General features: G+C 42.3%; 1 protein-coding gene across 2 annotated transcripts in view; it reads right to left on the reverse strand.

The window, feature by feature from the left end:
• Positions 1-207: 207 nt before the first annotated feature.
• Positions 208-19,208, reverse strand: part of LOC118402526 (tensin-3-like) — a 78,556-nt gene continuing 59,555 nt past the window's right edge. For both annotated transcript variants that reach the window (XM_052476876.1, XM_052476875.1), the window contains exons 20-26: positions 18,901-19,032; positions 4,886-4,981; positions 4,577-4,654; positions 3,841-3,921; positions 1,769-1,952; positions 1,478-1,546; positions 208-1,342 (exon numbers count right to left, since the gene is read on the reverse strand). In XM_052476876.1, the coding sequence (XP_052332836.1) occupies positions 1,168-1,342; positions 1,478-1,546; positions 1,769-1,952; positions 3,841-3,921; positions 4,577-4,654; positions 4,886-4,981; positions 18,901-19,032 (815 nt within the window). In that variant the 3' untranslated portion in view covers positions 208-1,167. The remainder of the gene's footprint in view (positions 1,343-1,477; positions 1,547-1,768; positions 1,953-3,840; positions 3,922-4,576; positions 4,655-4,885; positions 4,982-18,900; positions 19,033-19,208) is intronic.

The following is a 19,208-nucleotide window of genomic DNA, read 5'->3' on the forward strand; positions in this document are numbered from 1 at the left end:
ATCCTAACACTCCCCATCCAGATCATAGCATTTGTGTGTATTTTAGTTTTGATAGTGGTTAAACTCACATACATTTCCAGAGCAACATCAAAGTTCAAGGGAAATGATTGGTATGGTAAAACATGAGAGTAGGGATGTTTGAAGGTCAATAGATTACTTTTAAAATAGTATGTGGTGCATTTACAAAAAACAAAAAAATTCATTAAGTGTTTTTCATGACCCTTTTTAATAGCTTGAGTAATGCTTTATTTATATTGTTTATTTCATTTTTGTTAAATATTAGACATGGCAAACCCTTACATGCCAGGCTTCTAGGGTCCCCTTGAGCATAGTATCACACCATACAGAGCATGTTGAGAATAGGAATATGTAACTAACTTTAGTATAGTATCACACCATACAGAGCATGTTGAGAATAGGAATATGTAACTAACTTTAGTATAGTATCACACCATACAGAGCATGTTGAGAATAGGAATATGTAACTAACTTCAGTATAGTATCACACCATACAGAGCATGTTGAGAATAGGAATATGTAACTAACTTTAGTATAGTATCATACCATACAGAGCATGTTGAGAATAGGAATATGTAACTAACTTTTAAAGAGCTGGGATACATAAAACTGTAAACCCCTTCAAGAGAGAAATGCAAACACCTGTATTAGTTATAACAATAAATGAAATACACGTTATAATATACCTGTTGTATTCTGTTTCCCTGCATATACACACCCCTAATGCTCATCATAACGAGAGTCTATTAGAAAATGAAGTCAAAGGAAGTTTTGAGTTTTCATTCGACTCAAGAAATATTTTATTGAGTCTCCTGTCCTGCTGATGGTCCACAGCTCCCTCTGTGCTGTGACTCTGAGTTTACTTGGATAGGAGGTGGAGCTGTAACTTACAAGTCTTTGCATGCTCGTTATCAAGAGAAATCTATCCCATGTCCAGTTATCCATTGTTCGTTGTATCCCATTCTTAGGTGGTGGAAACATAGAAATAGAGACTCACAGAACTCATTCTAGTTCTGTGGGTGGAACTCTTTTCTGCTGGCTTCCAACGTATTAAGTCCTGGGTCATAACCCTCAGGTTGTGGGTTGTACAATACAGTTTCCAGTTTTAGAAACAGCCCCATTAGCCAATCAGCTAGCAGCGTGGCAGGTCTACTTGGTCTTCTGGGAACCAATCATCACCTTGGAGACAAAGTTGACAATGGCGCTGGCGGGCTGCTCGGGGTCGTGCTCGGCAAACAGGTGGCACACGTTGTCCTGCCCACTGCCCGTCTTCCTCGCCACAAAGCCAAAGATCTTTGCTGAAGTGCAGCCATCTTTTTTCCACCTAAGAATGGTTGGGGGAAAGAACACAAGAAGAACATACTGTCAGCAAGTTATCATACAAACAGTATAAGGTGATGATATTAGCCCCACCATACTCTTATTTTAAATTATGTTTATTCTGGCATCTTTTACTCACTTCCGATCTTGAGGGTCCAATGCACAGAAGATGACAGTGTTCACTGCATAATGCCTTCTGAAGAATAACCTGGAAAGAAGAGGGGGAGGAGGGAAAAGGAGAAATGCATATTATTACTGTATATATATATATATATATATATATATATATATATATATATATATATATATATATATATGTATATATGTATTTATCATTTTATATTAGCTTTAAATGCATTCCTAATGTGACCATACATATTATATGTGTGTTTGTGTCTGTCTTTCTGTCTGTGTATTCTCCATAACTCACTTCCTCTGGTTGTCGGTGAGGGTGATACCCTGTGAGGAGACTTTGAAGTGGACCACGGTGGAGGTGGGCAGAGGGTCTGAACCCAGAGGGTCTGAGCCCAGCGTTACACTGGTGGCCTTCTGCACAGCCTGGTACCCCGTCAGAGACTCCATCTCCACCGAGCCCAGGAACCACACGTTACATGCTGCAGAGAAACACACACGTTACTCACTGATGAAACACACACTACACACTGAACACACACAGGAACCACACAGTACACACTGCAAGACCAAATACATGTTATCTACACAATCACTAAGGAACTGAGGTTGTTGTTGTTGTCCAATACTTCATTATGAGCCTTTAATATACAGTGCCTTGCGAAAGTATTCGGCCCCCTTGAACTTTGCGACCTTTTGCCACATTTCAGGCTTCAAACATAAAGATATAAAACTGTATTTTTTTGTGAAGAATCAACAACAAGTGGGACACAATGATGAAGTGGAACGACATTTATTGGATATTTCAAACTTTTTTAACAAATCAAAAACTGAAAAATTGGGCGTGCAAAATTATTCAGCCCCCTTAAGTTAATACTTTGTAGCGCCACCTTTTGCTGCGATTACAGCTGTAAGTCGCTTGGGGTATGTCTCCATCAGTTTAGCACATCGAGAGGCTGAAATTTTTTCCCATTCCTCCTTGCAAAACAGCTCGAGCTCAGTGAGGTTGGATGGAGAGCATTTGTGAACAGCAGTTTTCAGTTCTTTCCACAGATTCTCGATTGGATTCAGGTCTGGACTTTGACTTGGCCATTCTAACACCTGGATATGTTTATTTTTGAACCATTCCATTGTAGATTTTGCTTTATGTTTTGGATCATTGTCTTGTTGGAAGACAAATCTCCATCCCAGTCTCAGGTCTTTTGCAGACTCCATCAGGTTTTCTTCCAGAATGGTCCTGTATTTGGCTCCATCCATCTTCCCATCAATTTTAACCATCTTCCCTGTCCCTGCTGAAGAAAAGCAGGCCCAAACCATGATGCTGCCACCACCATGTTTGACAGTGGGGATGGTGTGTTCAGGGTGATGAGCTGTGTTGCTTTTACGCAAAACATAACGTTTTGCATTGTTGCCAAAAAGTTCAATTTTGGTTTCATCTGACCAGAGCACCTTCTTCCGCATGTTTGGTGTGTCTCCCAGGTGGCTTGTGGCAAACTTTAAACGACACTTTTTATGGATATCTTTAAGTAATGGCTTTCTTCTTGCCACTCTTCCATAAAGGCCAGATTTGTGCAATATACAACTGATTGTTGTCCTATGGACAGAGTCTCCCACCTCAGCTGTAGATCTCTGCAGTTCATCCAGAGTGATCATGGGCCTCTTGGCTGCATCTCTGATCAGTCTTCTCCTTGTATGAGCTGAAAGGTTAGAGGGATGGCCAGGTCTTGGTAGATTTGCAGTGGTCTGATACTCCTTCCATTTCAATATTATCGCTTGCACAGTGCTCCTTGGGATGTTTAAAGCTTGGGAAATCTTTTTGTACCCAAATCCGGCTTTAAACTTCTTCACAACAGTATCTCGGACCTGCCTGGTGTGTTCCTTGTTCTTCATGATGCTCTCTGCGCTTTTAACGGACCTCTGAGACTATCACAGTGCAGGTGCATTTATACGGAGACTTGATTACACACAGGTGGATTGTATTTATCATCATTAGTCATTTAGGTCAACATTGGATCATTCAGAGATCCTCACTGAACTTCTGGAGAGAGTTTGCTGCACTGAAAGTAAAGGGGCTGAATAATTTTGCACGCCCAATTCTTCAGTTTTTGATTTGTTAAAAAAGTTTGAAATATCCAATAAATGTCGTTCCACTTCATGATTGAGTCCCACTTGTTGTTGATTCTTCACAAAAAAATACAGTTTTATATCTTTATGTTTGAAGACTGAAATGTGGCAAAAGGTCGCAATGTTCAAGGGGGCCGAATACTTTCGCAAGGCACTGTAATCCCCATTGATTCATCTAATAGTCATGCACCTGTATAAACATGTGCATAACGATGATTTGTGGTTAGTAAAGGATTTAAGCCCTACCTGCTCCTTGTTTGAGCAGCTCAGCAGCAGAGTTGGTAATAGATTGTGTAGTAGTATTCTCCACCGTGTCTTCAAGAGGATCTATGGACATTGGGGGGATAAAGGAGGGATAAAGGAGGCATTGATATATCACTGAATTAATCTCTCTACTGGCCCTGTCACTGATGACGTGGCCTTATAGCTACCATGTAGAGGCAATTCATCTAAGTTGACAAGAGTTGCATGCACAGGCTAATAAATCACATCATTTACGGTACCAGTCAAAGGTTTGGACACACCTACTCATTCAAGGGTTTTCTTTTTTAAACTATTTTCTACATTGTAGAATAATAGTGTAGACATCAAAACTATGAAATAACACATATGGAATCATGTAGTAACCATAAAAGGGTTTAACACTTTTGGTTACTACATGATTCCATTTGTGTTATTTCATAGTTTTGATCTCTTCACTATTATTCTACAATGTAGAAAATAGTGAACAATGTAGAAAAACCCTTGAATGAGTAGGTGTGTCCAAACCTTTGACTGGTACTGTATATATATATATATATATCATTCTAAACTGCACTGCAATTTATAGCCCTGTCACATTTAGTTGCACAGAGAGAAGAGAGAGTAGTGTTCATTTAACTAGCTTTTCCACAGGACACAATATGTTTTGTCAAATACAACACTCTCTTCTGTGTGAATGTAAAATCTGTTCTGATGATGATACTAAGAAGTAGCTTCCCACCTCTGTCAGGTATGATGAGTTTGCAGGGTAGGGCCAGTGGAGTGATTGAGTGCTGGCACACCAACGCTGTTAAACTTCCTGGAAAACAAAAACAATAGAAAACATACTATAAACATCATAGCAATTTAGAGTTGTGATGAGCTTTCAACACAAGGTCTGAAGGGCAGTTGTGTTGATTATCCAGTAGAGGGAACTCTGAAACATTTCAAATTATTTCGCTGGTTACACAGAGTAACCAGCAGAGGTCCCCACTGTTTTACCACTGTCCTCAATCGTGTATGTAAAGTGTGCTAGAGAAGAGACACTCACCAAAGTAGGGCTCATTGGGACAGCCCTTCAACCGAACTCCTTTCTGTGTACACTCAATCAGGAAGTGACGGACCAGCTCATTGGACAGATCTCCTCCTATCAGAAAGAGAGCGAGAGAGCGAGAGCGAGAGAGAGAGAGAGAGAGAGAGAGAGAGAGAGAGAGAGAGAGAGAGAGAGAGAGAGAGAGAGAGAGAGAGAGAGAGAGAGAGAGAGAGAGAGAGAGAGAATGTTATGATACATAGTCATTTAATAAATGCGCATAACATGCGTATAACCCGTATCAATGCATTATACCTGTTGGCTGTAATCAGGGTTAGGGTTTGTGTTACCGGTATCTAAGTTCTATTACCCCTGTTAACTCCTATTCCTGAATTCTAAGAGTTACATAAATCTTATCCAATCACTGCTGAGATAAGTGATATTATGATTTAACAACAGTGTGTCCGAGGGGCATGAGGATCTGAGGAATGTCCTCCAGTACAAAGGGACCTGAGAAAATCCTTCATCTGGAACCGGCGTGGGATTCAATCTCTTAAGGAGTCACAAAGTAAAGCTGAAGGTGTGGAAAGGGACTGCGTCATAATGTTACTATAGGTGCTAGCCTGCTGCAAGCTTAGGGTGCGAGCGACACCAGAACAAAAGGAGAAAGGACTCGGGGCTCAGTGGGTTGTTCTCTGGGCTGGGCATAGGGGCACCAGTTTCGTTCAGCGTACTGTGTTTTAGGGACCACCCGCTGTAGATGTCTGACTGCAAACACTTTCACTCGATTCTACATGTAAAATTGATGCACACTCAATTTGGAAATTATGGCCGGCACTCTGTTCACAGGTGCTAAGTACTCTCGGCCAGCAAACGCTATTGGTGTGTCTGAGGCCTTACAGGATTACTATCAGCACCCATTTTCTTTCTTTCCCAGAGAGCAACACCAACACATTCCAGAACTATTCACATTAGTTGATCATGTTCCTTTGGGTTAGGGTTAGGGCTGGCACAATTACCGTATAATTATGTAATCGACGAATCTGGATGGAGACATTCACGAAAATAAAATAACCGTCATAAGCGTTTGTTTGGAATGAACAGCTGACTGAAGATGTGACGGCCGGGCATTAGTGTGGTTGAGTCCGTTTCAGCGGTAACATGCACTCTTTACAAGTGATTCAACTTTGTTGCTCCTTGCTGAAACAAGCAAGGTGTTGTAGCAAACAAGTCTTTGGTTGCCTAGGAAATGCCCCCCTCCCTGCAGCAGCAGGATTCCAGGAGAGGAGCTTTAAAAAATATTTATATAAGAATATAACACTTTTTTTTTCTTCTATTCAAACAATTATAATGGTGACCGTGGTCATTTGGCTGACCAATATGACCAATAACAATCATCCAAAATTCCATGAACGTCACATCCCTAGTTAGGGTAGAAGTTCGGGCTGAAAAATATCAAGCTTAGTGTTCTGTAGGCCTATTCCTAGAAATATGTCTGAATATGACTTGAGATTATCATAATGATTTCTCTATTCTTTAGAAGTCCTTCATGTTTGAAGGACAGATCCACAGATGACAACAGATCCACAGATGACGCAATCTCAATCACACTCCACACTGCCCTTTACCACCTGTACAAAAGAAACACCTATGTGAGAATGCTGTTCATTGACTACAGCTCAGCGTTCAACACCATAGCACTCACTAAGCTAAGGATCCTGGGACTAAACACCTCCCTCTGCAACTTGATCCTGGACTTCCTGACGGGCCGCCCCCAGGTGGTAAGGGTAGGCAACAACACATCTGCCATGCTGATCCTCAACACAGGGGCCCCTCAGGGGTGTGTGCTTTAGTACCCTCCTGTACTCCCTGTTCACCCATGACTGCATGACCAAGCAGGACTCCAACACCATTATTAAGTTTGCTGACTACACAACGGTGGTAGGCCTGATCACCGACAGCGATGAGACAGCCTATAGGGAGGAGGTCAGAGACCAGGCAGTGTGGTGCCAGGACAACAACCTCTCCCTCAATGCTGATCGTGGACTATAGGAAAAGGAGGGCCGGACAGGCCCCCATTAACATCGAAGGGAATGAAGTGGAGTGGGTCGAGAGGTTCAAGTTCCTTGGTGTCCACATCACCAAAGAAGTATCATGGTATGGCAACTGCTCGGCATCTGACTGTAAGGCACTTACATCCCTGGGGCCAAGTTTCCTGCCATCCAGGACCTATATACTAGGCGGTGTCAGAGGAAGGACCAAATAATTGCCAAAGAATCAAGTCACCCAAGTCATAGACTGTTTGTTCTCTCTGCTACCACACGGCAAGCAGTACATGACAGTACTGTGCAGCCGTCTTCATCAACCTAGCCAAGGCTTTCGACTCTGTCAATCACCATATTCTTATCGGCAGAATCAGTAGCTTTGGTTTTTCTAATGACTGCCTTGCCTGGTTCACCAACTACTTTGCGGACAGAGTTCAGTGTGTCAGATCGGAGGGCATGTTGTCCGGTCCTCTGGAAGTCTCTATGGGGGTACCACAGGGTTCAATTCTCAGGCCGACTCTTTTCTCTGTATATATCAATGATGTTGCTCTTGCTGCGGGTGATTCCCTGATCCACCTCTACGCAGACGACACCATTCTGTATACTTCTGGCCCTTCCTTGGACACTGTGCTATCTAACCTCCAAACGAGCTTCAATTCCATACAACACTCCTTCCGTGGCCTCCAACTGCTCTTAAACGCTAGTAAAACTAAATTCATGCTTTTCAACCGTTCGCTGCCTGCACCCGCACGCCCGACTAGCATCACCACCCTGGATGGTTCCGACCTAGAATATGTGGACATCTATAAGTATAAAACCTATGTGTCTGGCTAGACTGTAATCTCTCCTTCCAGATTCATATCAAACATCTCCATTCCAAAATCAAATCTAGAGTCGGCTTTCTATTTCGCAACAAAGCCTCCTTCACTCAAGCCGCAAAACTTACCCTAGTAAAACTGACTATCCTACCGATCCTCGACTTTGGCGATGTCATCTACAAAATAGCTTCCAATACTCTACTCAGCAAACTGGATGCAGTTTATCACAGTGCCATCCGTTTTGTTACTAAAGGACTTTATACCACCCACCCCTGCGACCTGTATGCTCTAGTCGGGCTGGCCCTCACTACAAGTTCGTCGCCAGACCCACTGGCTCCAGGTCATCTACAAGTCTATGCTAGGTAAAGCTCCGCCTTATCTCAGTTTACTGGTCACGATGGCAACACCCACCCGTAGCACGCGCTCCAGCAGCAGCACTGATCATCCCTAAAGCCAAAACCTCATTTGGCCGCCTTTCCTTCCAGTTCTCTGCTGCCTGCGACTGGAACGAATTGCAAAAATCTCTGAAGGTGGAGACTTATCTCCCTCATCAACTTTAAACATCTGCTATCTGAGCAGCTAACCGATCGCTGCAGCTGTACATAGTCCATCGGTATATAGCCCTCCCAATTTATCTGCCTCATCCCCATACTGTTTTTATTTTATTTACTTTTCTGCTCTTTTGAACACCAGTATCTCTACCTGCACATGTTCATCTGATCATTTACCACTCCAGTGTTAATCTGTGAAATTGTAATTATTCACTCCTATGGCCTATTTATTGCCTACCTCCTCATGCCTTTTGCACACAATGTATATAGATTTTTTTTCCTACTATGTTATTGACTTGTTTATTGTTTATTGTTTACTCTATGTGTAACTCTGTGTTGTTGTCTGTTCACACTGCTATGCTTTATCTTGGCAAGGTCGCAGTTGTAAATGAGAACTTTTGCTCAACTAGCCTACCTAGTTAAATAATGGTGAAATAAAATAACAAATAAATACATGAGCACCAAGTCTAGGACCAAAAGGCTCCTTAACAGCTTCTAACCCCAAGCCATAAGACTGCTAAACAATTAATCAAATGGCCACCAGGAATATTTACATTGTTTTTACACCGCTGATATTCGCTGTTTATTATCTATGAATAGTCACTTTACATATTACCTCGACTAACCTGTACCCCCACACATTGACTCGGTACCGGTATAACCTGTATATAGCCTCATTGTTGTTATGTCATTTTCTTGTGATACTTTTTGATTAGATTACATTTTTTTTTACTTTAGTTTATTTAGGAAATATTTTCTTAACTCTATTTCTTGAACTGCATTATTGGTTAAGGGCCTGTAAGTAAGCATTTCACGAAAAGGTGCCTGTTGTATTCGGTGTATGTGACAAATACAATTTGATTTGATTTGAAATGGCATCGGCCATAAAAAAAGACATTAGTTCCAGGAAGCATGAACAAAGCAAAATATTGCATGACAGGCTATTTCTGAATTTAATTGTGGCTGTATTTCAATGTGCTTTATAAAACATTAACTGTGCTGCTGAAAAAAACGGCATAAACCAGGATGAATTCCAATCTGGTCCATGTGGTCTAAGCTGGTCGGATGCTGGTCAAGCTGGTTTGACCAGCATGGTCTAACTGGTTCTGCTGGCCAACCAGCATCAGGGGCGGGCAACTACAGTCCTCGGGGGCCTGATTGATGTCACACTTGTTCTCCATCCCTATCGAACACAGCTGATTAATCAAAATTAATTCTAAACTGAAGATCACGATTAGGTGATTATTGGAGTCAGGTGTGTTAGCCAGGGCTGGGGAAAAACCGTGACACCAATCAGGCCCTCGAGGACTGGAACTGCCCACCCCTGCAGGTTATGCTGGAAGACTAGCATGGTCTAGCTGGTCAAGCTGGTCTGACCAGCATGGTCTAGCTAGTTATGCTGGCAGACCAGCCTTCGCTGTGTTTTCGCTGGTGACCAGCCCTTGTTGTGTTTTTACTGGTGAACAGCCTTTGCTGTGTTTTGGAAACAAATATAAGCTGAAGCAAAACCAGCATCAAGCACATTATGCTGGCTTGCAAAGTTTAAAAAATTAAGTAATAAAGTAATACAAATTTAGCCGGAGTGGATTCCCATAATCTGCATTCATAAAGACTGCTAGGGTTAGAAATATGGAAAAATAACCATCTAAACCATCTAACCATCTAAAATGGAACAACGATTTCAGTAACAGGTACAATAAATCCAACTAACAGATTGGATTAGTTTAGAAAAGTGTATGTTGTTTATCTTTGTATAGCATGAGATAAATTATTGATTCATTAATTAATCAATAGGGGACTCAATAGGGGAGGGTTCGGGTGGGCATCTACATTGGGGGCGGCTCCGGTGCGGGTTGAAGTACCCACTATGCTCGTGGATACATCATTCTCAATGGCGGCTCTGGTGCGGGGATCGTCGCTGGAAGCTCCGGACCGTGACTCATCGCCGGAGGAACTTGACCGTGGACCGTCTCAGGAGGTTCCGGACTGTGGACGGTCGCCGGAGGTTTCGGACTGGGAACTGTCACCGGAAGCGCTGGACTGTGGAGAAGCACTGGAGGCCTGATGCGTGGGGCCGGTACAGGTGGCACCGGGCTGGTGACACGCACCTCAGGGCAAGTGTGGGGAGGAGGAGGAGGACATACTGGACTGTGGAGGTGCACTGGAGGCCTGATGCGTGATGCCAGTACAGGTGGCACCGGGCTGGTGACACGCACCTCAGGGCGAGTGCGGGAAGGAGGCACATGACGTACTGGACTGTGGATGCGCACTGGAGACCTGGTGCGTATAGCCGGCATCAATTGTACCAGAACTTTAACACACTTCTCAGGACGAGTACGGAGAGTTGGCACAGGACGTACTGGGCTGGGAAGGCGTACTGGAGACCTGGTGCGTATCGCCGGCATCACTTGTACCGGAACTTTAACACACTTCTCAGGACGAGTACGGAGAGCTGACTCAGTTGGCTTTAAATCGATAACACGCTCCTTAGGGCAAATGTCGTGCATCCTCCACCAATTCAATAACTCTCTCATTTCTCCACCCTCCACATTATCCCTCAACTCACTGACAGTCTCTGGTTCACTCCCCTCAACTTTCGCTGCCCACTCCTCGCTCAATCTGTCCCAATATTCCTCCTCGGTCTCTGACTCACCCCTCAGCGTCGCAGACCACTCCACGTGCCACCCCCCAAATGTTTTGAGGCTGCCTCTCGGGCTTCCGTCGTGGCTGCGATCCCCGGTGTCGTCGTTGTTGCTCCCTCGCTACTTCCGCCTGCTTCCATGGCAGGCCTCTGTCTCCTGCCATAATCTCTTCCCACGTCCAGGATGTCCTCCACTCCTGGCTTTCCTCCTGGGCACACTGCTTGGTCCGTTGTTGGTGGGATCTTATGTCACGATCGTTACAATGAGTGGACCAAGATGCAGCGTGGTATGGTTCCATCCTCTTTATTTTGAAGTGAAACTCAAAGAAAACAATAAATGCAAAACGAAACATGAAGCTGCTATAGTGCTAACAGGCAACTATACATAGTCAAGATCCCACAAAGGGGAAATGGCTGCCTAAATATGATCCCCAATCAGAGACAACAATAAACAGCTGCCTCCAATTGGGAACCATACCAGGCCAACATAGAAATATAATCACCTAGATGTCCCACCCCAGTCACACCCCGACCTAACCAACAAAGAGAATAAAAAGCTCTCTATGGTCAGGGCGTGACACTTCACTTGGCATTTGAGCACCCCCACCCCACCGCACTAACAAAATGTATGGTCACAGTTTTGTGTTTATATATATAAATATATATAAAAAATTGTATTATTTGTGAGCCATAATTTTTATTACTTTGATTTCATTATTGGAATCCCTCAGGTTTATGCATTAATATGCACTGAAATGCATTGGCACCCTCTGTTGGTTGGTGGCCTTTACACTGGTGATTGTGTCCTCACTTCCTCATTCTATTGAGATAACTTTTTCTGAAACTAGCCAATTATCTCATCTCATCATTTCTCGTGTTTTACAGATTAGTTTCAGTTGAAGCTAGAAAATGCTAAGTCTCCCTATTATAAGTAATGAAACCACACTAGGTGGAAAGGATTTAACATGGAGGTGAACCTAACAAAATTACACTGCAGACTTTTCAAAGTTATAAATCTATATTTTTTCCTCTGGATGATTTAATTTGATTATACGATGGCTCAGATTTAGATACATATATGTTGCACTATTGAATCCTTGTAGTTAGATGTTTAGGTTATTTGTTTTAGAAAGCTCACTAGCTAGCCTAGCCTTACGCTAAATGCTAGTTTAGCCATAGCTTTTTAAAATTATTATTATTATGAACAATACAACAAATACAAAAACAGAAATATACAAACAAGAGTACATAAACCTAACAGGTATTACATGTCGAGATAAATGTTACCTTTTCCAAAAAGTTTATGGTACATATTGTTTTTTGTTTTTTTACACTGATAATTTATACTTAGCCGTTCATGTATTTTACTATTAGCTGTAACAAGGCTAGTGGGAGTTATTGTGGTCGATTGTGTACTATCAGGTAACATTTATGTTTACACTGTTGAGATGTGTTGGACAAACATACATACAATTTGATGGTTTTACATGGTAGATAGCATACCTTTTGCACTACTTGTGAGTGAATTGCCTTTATTTTGGTACAGATACTAATTAATTGAATTGCAATTAATTAGTACCTTCAGAAAGTATTCATAGCCCTCAAATTACTCCACATTTTGTTATGTTACAGCTTGAATTCAAAGTGGATGAAGTCTCTAAGAGCTTTCCACACCAGAATTGTGCAACATGTGCACATTATTTTCAAAAACATTTTTGCAGTATTACTTTAGTGCTTTGTTGCAAACAGGATGCATGTTTTGGAATATTTTTGATTCTGTACAAGCTTCCTTGTTTTCACCACTGGTGGGAAAAGTACTCAATTGTCATACTTAAGTGAAAGGAAAGGTACCTTAATTAATATAAAATGTGAAAGTCACCCAGTAAAATATTACTTGAGTAAGAGTCTAACAGTATTTGGTTTTAAATAAACTCAAGTATCAAAAGTAAAAGTATAAACCATTTCAAATTCCTTAAATGAAGCAAACCAGATGGCACAATTTTTTTTTTAACCTAAGTACTTTACACCACTGGTGTAGTAACTGTGGAGGAACTACAATACTGTTGCTCCATCCTCAGTTTTCTCCTATCACAGCCATTAAACTCTGTAACTTTTTTAAAGTCACCATTGATTGGCCTCATGATGAAATCCCTGAGCAGTTTCCTTCCTCTCCGGCAACTGAGTTAGGAAGGATGCCTGTATCTTTGTAGTGACTGGGTGGAGTGTATTGATACACCATCCAAAGTGAAATTAATAACCTCACCATGCTCAAAGGGATATTCAATGTCTGTTACCAATAAGTGCCCTTCTTTGCAAGGCATTGGAAAACCTCCCTGGTCTTTGTGGTTAAATCTGTGTTTGAAAGTCACTGCTCAACTGAGGGACCTTACAGATACAGTGCCTTGCGAAAGTATTCGGCCCCCTTGAACTTTGCGACCTTTTGCCACATTTCAGGCTTCAAACATAAAGATATAAAACTGTATTTTTTTGTGAAGAATCAACAACAAGTGGGACACAATCATGAAGTGGAACGACATTTATTGGATATTTCAAACTTTTTTAACAAATCAAAAACTGTAAAATTGGGCGTGCAAAATTATTCAGCCCCTTTACTTTCAGTGCAGCAAACTCTCTCCAGAAGTTCAGTGAGGATCTCTGAATGATCCAATGTTGACCTAAATGACTAATGATGATAAATACAATCCACCTGTGTGTAATCAAGTCTCCGTATAAATGCACCTGCACTGTGATAGTCTCAGAGGTCCGTTAAAAGCGCAGAGAGCATCATGAAGAACAAGGAACACACCAGGCAGGTTCAAGATACTGTTGTGAAGAAGTTTAAAGCCGGATTTGGATACAAAAAGATTTCCCAAGCTTTAAACATCCCAAGGAGCACTGTGCAAGCGATAATATTGAAATGGAAGGAGTATCAGACCACTGCAAATCTACCAAGACCTGGCCGTCCCTCTAAACTTTCAGCTCATACAAGGAGAAGACTGATCAGAGATGCAGCCAAGAGGCCCATGATCACTCTGGATGAACTGCAGAGATCTACAGCTGAGGTGGGAGACTCTGTCCATAGGACAACAATCAGTCGTATATTGCACAAATCTGGCCTTTATGGAAGAGTGGCAAGAAGAAAGCCATTTCTTAAAGATATCCATAAAACAATGTGTTTAAATTTTGCCACAAGCCACCTGGGAGACACACCAAACATGTGGAAGAAGGTGCTCTGGTCAGATGAAACCAAAATTGAACTTTTTGGCAACAATGCAAAACGTTATGTTTGGCGTAAAAGCAACACAGCTCATCACCCTGAACACACCATCCCCACTGTCAAACATGGTGGTGGCAGCATCATGGTTTGGGCCTGCTTTTCTTCAGCAGGGACAGGGAAGATGGTTAAAATTGATGGGAAGATGGATGGAGCCAAATACAGGACCATTCTGGAAGAAAACCTGATGGAGTCTGCAAAAGACCTGAGACTGGGATGGAGATTTGTCTTCCAACAAGACAATGACCCAAAACATAAAGCAAAATCTACAATGGAATGGTTCAAAAATAAACATATCCAGGTGTTAGAATGGCCAAGTCAAAGTCCAGACCTGAATCCAATCGAGAATCTGTGGAAAGAACTGAAAACTGCTGTTCACAAATACTCTCCATCCAACCTCACTGAGCTCGAGCTGTTTTGCAAGGAGGAATGGGAAAAAATGTCAGTCTCTCGATGTGCAAAACTGATAGAGACATACCCCAAGCGACTGGGTTTATTACATTCTATTAAAAAGATAACTGATCCTGAAACCAGGCAACTTTATCTTGTCTCATAATTTCTCCTATTAAACATATTAAATGTTTTTTTTTTATTACTACAGGAAATTTGCTTTAAAAGATGCAATATTTTCTCAGCCTCATGGTAAAATGTGTAAATAGCCTGAGATTAGCTATAAAACTGCAAATTCGTCTTTCTCCCCCATGGCAAAAAAACTAAAGGATCAACTACACAAAAAAACATTGTCCAAGGAGGTTGCCCCCAGACAACAAATTGTTTGTGCGCGGCTTGCATGCAAGGCACACGTGCACTGAACTTTTGTGTCGATCTGGTAAACAATTGGATCCTGACTAGTCCCTGTCGCAGAAAAACATCACCACAGCATGATGCTGTTACCCCCATGCTTCACCGATAGGGACGGGGCCAGGTTTCCTCCAGACGTGATGATTGGCATTCAGGCCGAGGAGTTCAATCTTGGTTTCACCAGACCAGGGAGTCTTGTTTCTCATGGTCCAAAAGTCTTTAGGTGCTCTTTTGGCAAACTCCAAGCGGGCTGTCATGTGCCTTTTACTGAGTGGCTTCCATCTGGCCACTCTACCATACAGACCTGATTGATGGAGTGCTGCAGAGATGGTTGTCCTTCTGGAAGGTTCTCCCATCTACATAGAGAAACTCTGGAGCTCTGTGACCATCGGGTTCTTAGTCACCTCCCTGACCAAGACCATTCTCCCCCGATTGTTCAGTTTGGCCTGGTGACCAGCTCTAGGAAGAGTCTTGTTGCAACCAAACTTCTCATGTATGAATGATGGAAGCCACTGTGTTTTTTTGGACCTTCAATGCTGCAGAAATTGTTTGGTATCCTTCCGCAGATCTATGCCTCGACACAATCCTGTCTCGGCACTCTACAGACAATTCCTTTGACCTCACGGCTTGGTTTTTGCTGACATGCATTGTCAACTGTTGGACCTTATATAGACAGGTGTGTGCCTTTATATAGACAAGTTGTAGAAACATCGCAAGGATGATCAATGGAATCAGGATGCACCTGATCTCAATTTCGAGGCTCATAGCAAAGGGTCTGAATATGGTATTTATGTTTTTTTATTTTAAACCTGTTTTTGTTTTATCAATATGGGGTATTGTGTGTAGATTGATGGGGGAAAAGGTCATTTAATTAATTTTAGAATAACTTTGTAACTTAACAAAATGTGGAAAAGGTGAAGGGGTCTGAGTACTTTCCGAATGCACTGTACATTGCCCATCCCCCTCTGAAATGGACTCCAACATGGCTAGTTGTTGTTCAGCATGTGGACTTGTTGTAGTAGAAGATGCACACGAGCAAGAAAGGGATGGCCTTACTGCTGCTGGAAATGACTTGCAAGTAGCAACATTGGATAGTTGCATTGATTACTGGTGTTATTGGTATAGCTAGAATGTGTAGTTATTTCTATAATGTTAGTAACATTTCATAAAACACTATTGTCGCCTGTGTATATTAGCCTAAAGAAAAGGATTAGGATTAGGAAGTTTGTAAACATGCATATACACACATTTTTATTCAAATACACACATACAAGGACACGCACATATCTTATGAGTTCATTTTCTTGGTTGTTGGTGCATTGGGGGAGGGGGGTTCTTGGGGGTGGGGAATGGAATAAAATAATATATATATTTTCTTGTTTTTTCTTAGGGTGGTGACTGTGGGAGGGGTCTTGGATGGTTGAGGGACAGCTATGGGGAACTGTGGGAGGGGTCTTGGATGGTTGAGGGACAGCTATGGGCAACTGTGGGAGGGTCTTGGATGGTTGAGGGACAGCTATGGGGAACTGTGGGAGGGGTCTTGGATGGTTGAGGGACAGCTATGGGGAACTGTGGGAGGAGTCTTGGATGGTTGAGGGACAGCTATGGGGAACTGTGGGAGGGGTCTTGGATGGTTGAGGGACAGCTATGGGGAACTGTGGGAGGGGTCTTGGATGGTTGAGGGACAGCTGTGGGGAACTGTGGGAGGATCCTGGAGGGTTTGCGTCCCCGTTTTCTTTTTGTCCTTGTGGGAGATCTGTCGTCGTGCCCTTGAGCAGGGCATTGACCCTAGATGCTTCTGTGTGTCGCTCTGAATGGGAGTCTGTTGGATGACTGGTGTGGTGGAGTTGTTGTGAGCAAATTGTATGTTTTGGATATTCAATTAAAAAAACTATTAAGAAAAGGATGAAGCGGGGACATAAGGCTCATTATGTGAACAAAACGTTCAGATTGAAGTATATTATAGAACATGTGTCTGACATGTATAATATGAAATCCTCTCATTTCTTTTTTGTCACAGAAAATGTACAACTTTATCACTGGAGAAACTTGAATCAGAGACGGTGATCTACCAAGAGACTCAACGAGCGATTACATTACTTCCTGTAGTTCGCGTGTGCGCAATGAAGATTCTTGCAGAAGTCAATGGAAAAGTGTCATGTTCTAAGCTACAGGAAGAAGCCTAATTGCATTTTGAGTCAAAGTTGGGTATCTTGTTTTTCTAATTTGCCAAGCTCGCACAAGTCGGGGATTCTTCTGTTGACCTCTTTCCATTCCATGTCCAGTCTCATAAGCGATATACAACAAAATAGTGAATAACTTAAGAACACGTTTATAAAGTTAGACATTAGTGCATTGGCCTGTTCAATGTGGATTCTTTAATAGCATAACCAGTTTTGTGTGTCTTTTATTGAAAACGTGTGGTTATGGTAATGTTCGGTGTTAGGGTTGGTTAATGCTACAACACATTCATGAACATTACCCTGCACATATTGTGTAGACCTGTAGATATATTTGACTTCAGGAATGATGTTGAACCCTTGCTCAGATAAAACCTCTCTTGAATTAAACAATTGATCAGTCACTGTCACCCATACTCACCTATAGGTAAGCCTACTCTTGGCTGGCCTACTTTGAGAAAATGTAAACACAACACTATTTAGGATATCTAGTTTATTCAAATAGTATACTGACTCATTTTTGAAAGAAATCCTGAACATGCTGCAAAGCAGTTGTGGTCTTACATGGACCCTGTTTATAGCCTATGTGGCCTATCCAGGGCTTTAAAACAAATCTAGACATAACTACTAGACATTTACACAATTGTATTTATTTCAACTTTCATACTACACGAAGATAAATAGAGTACAATTTATAAAATAATCCAATCTGTTAGTTGGACTTAATGCACCTGTTACTGAAATGGTAACCCTGGCAGTCATTTTGATTGCAGATTGTGTGAATAAAAGTTCACATTTTTGGATATCCCCAGTCAGGCTGGATTCCAATAGGAATTAGACATCACTTTGCAAGCCAGAATAATGTGATTTGATGCTGGTTTTGCCGGTGACCAGCATATGCTGGTTTTTCCGGTGACCAGCATATGCTGGTATGCTGGTGACCAGCTTATGTGTCCAAAACACAGCGAAGGCTGGTCACCAGCAAAAAAACAGAAACCAGCAGTGTCACCAGCAGACACAGCAAAGTCTGGTTACCAGCAAAAACACAGTGAAGACTGGTCACCCGCCAAAACACAACAAAATCTGGTAACCATTGAAAACACCATGAAGGCTGGTCACCAGCCTAAGCTGGTTTATGCTGGTTTTTTTCAGCGGCCATATGTCAAGTAAAGTAAGGCAAAAAGTATATCTGGAGAAAGTCCTGAAATCTGTGCAAGTTTATAAAGACAGCATGTCTATTGTTTGTCTTGAAACACTAGCTGCCACATCTAAGACTAGTTGGCAAAGAGAAGGGCTGCTTGGCTCTATCATGATACTGCCCAGAAGAGAGACCCAGAGCTAGGAGTTGTAGAGAGCGGGGCAGAGAGTTGACTATCATGTTCCCTCCATGGAAGTAAGGTCATAGGGGTGTAATAGTAGAGGGCTTTTATGGTGATTGTTATTGTTAGATTCCCAGGATGCTGCCTCTCAGTTGGCTCATTCCATGATACCCTTGTTCTACTGAAAGGTTCTGGAACTAGGGTGGAACCTGCCTGTAGGCACAGATCTAGGATCAGCTTATTCTCCAAAAATTCTAATGATGACCATGGGTGAACACAAAATGGACTTAGGTTAGCATATATGTGCTTCGTCAATCATCATCCTACTCCCATTTCCTACATCAAACAGGCACCGCTTTGAGTCGAACCAAAGCTCCGCCCATTTATATATTTCAGCCAATGCCTACCTCTCTTGGTCTGCTGCAGGACTGAGGGAGGGGGTGTGGCCACCTTCATGGCCAGCCCATAGGCACCTCTGAAGGAGTGGCTGTCGCGTACAATGAAACACCCAGGCTCTTTGTCCTTCAGGACTGAGATAGCTGAGAGGAGGAGAGGAGGAGAAGAGGAGTATAGAGTAAAGGAGTAAAGGAGGAGAGGAGGAAGATATTTTAACGATGGTGTCATGGAGGAGTTTGCAAATTGGAGTCTCTGCTAAAACTGGACAAAATCACTTTCAACATGCTGAAGAGCTTCATGGAAATTCAGCAGACAAAAT

Source organism: Oncorhynchus keta, chromosome 23, assembly GCF_023373465.1.
Source record: "Oncorhynchus keta strain PuntledgeMale-10-30-2019 chromosome 23, Oket_V2, whole genome shotgun sequence".
In the NCBI taxonomy this organism is placed as follows: Eukaryota; Metazoa; Chordata; class Actinopteri; order Salmoniformes; family Salmonidae; genus Oncorhynchus; species Oncorhynchus keta.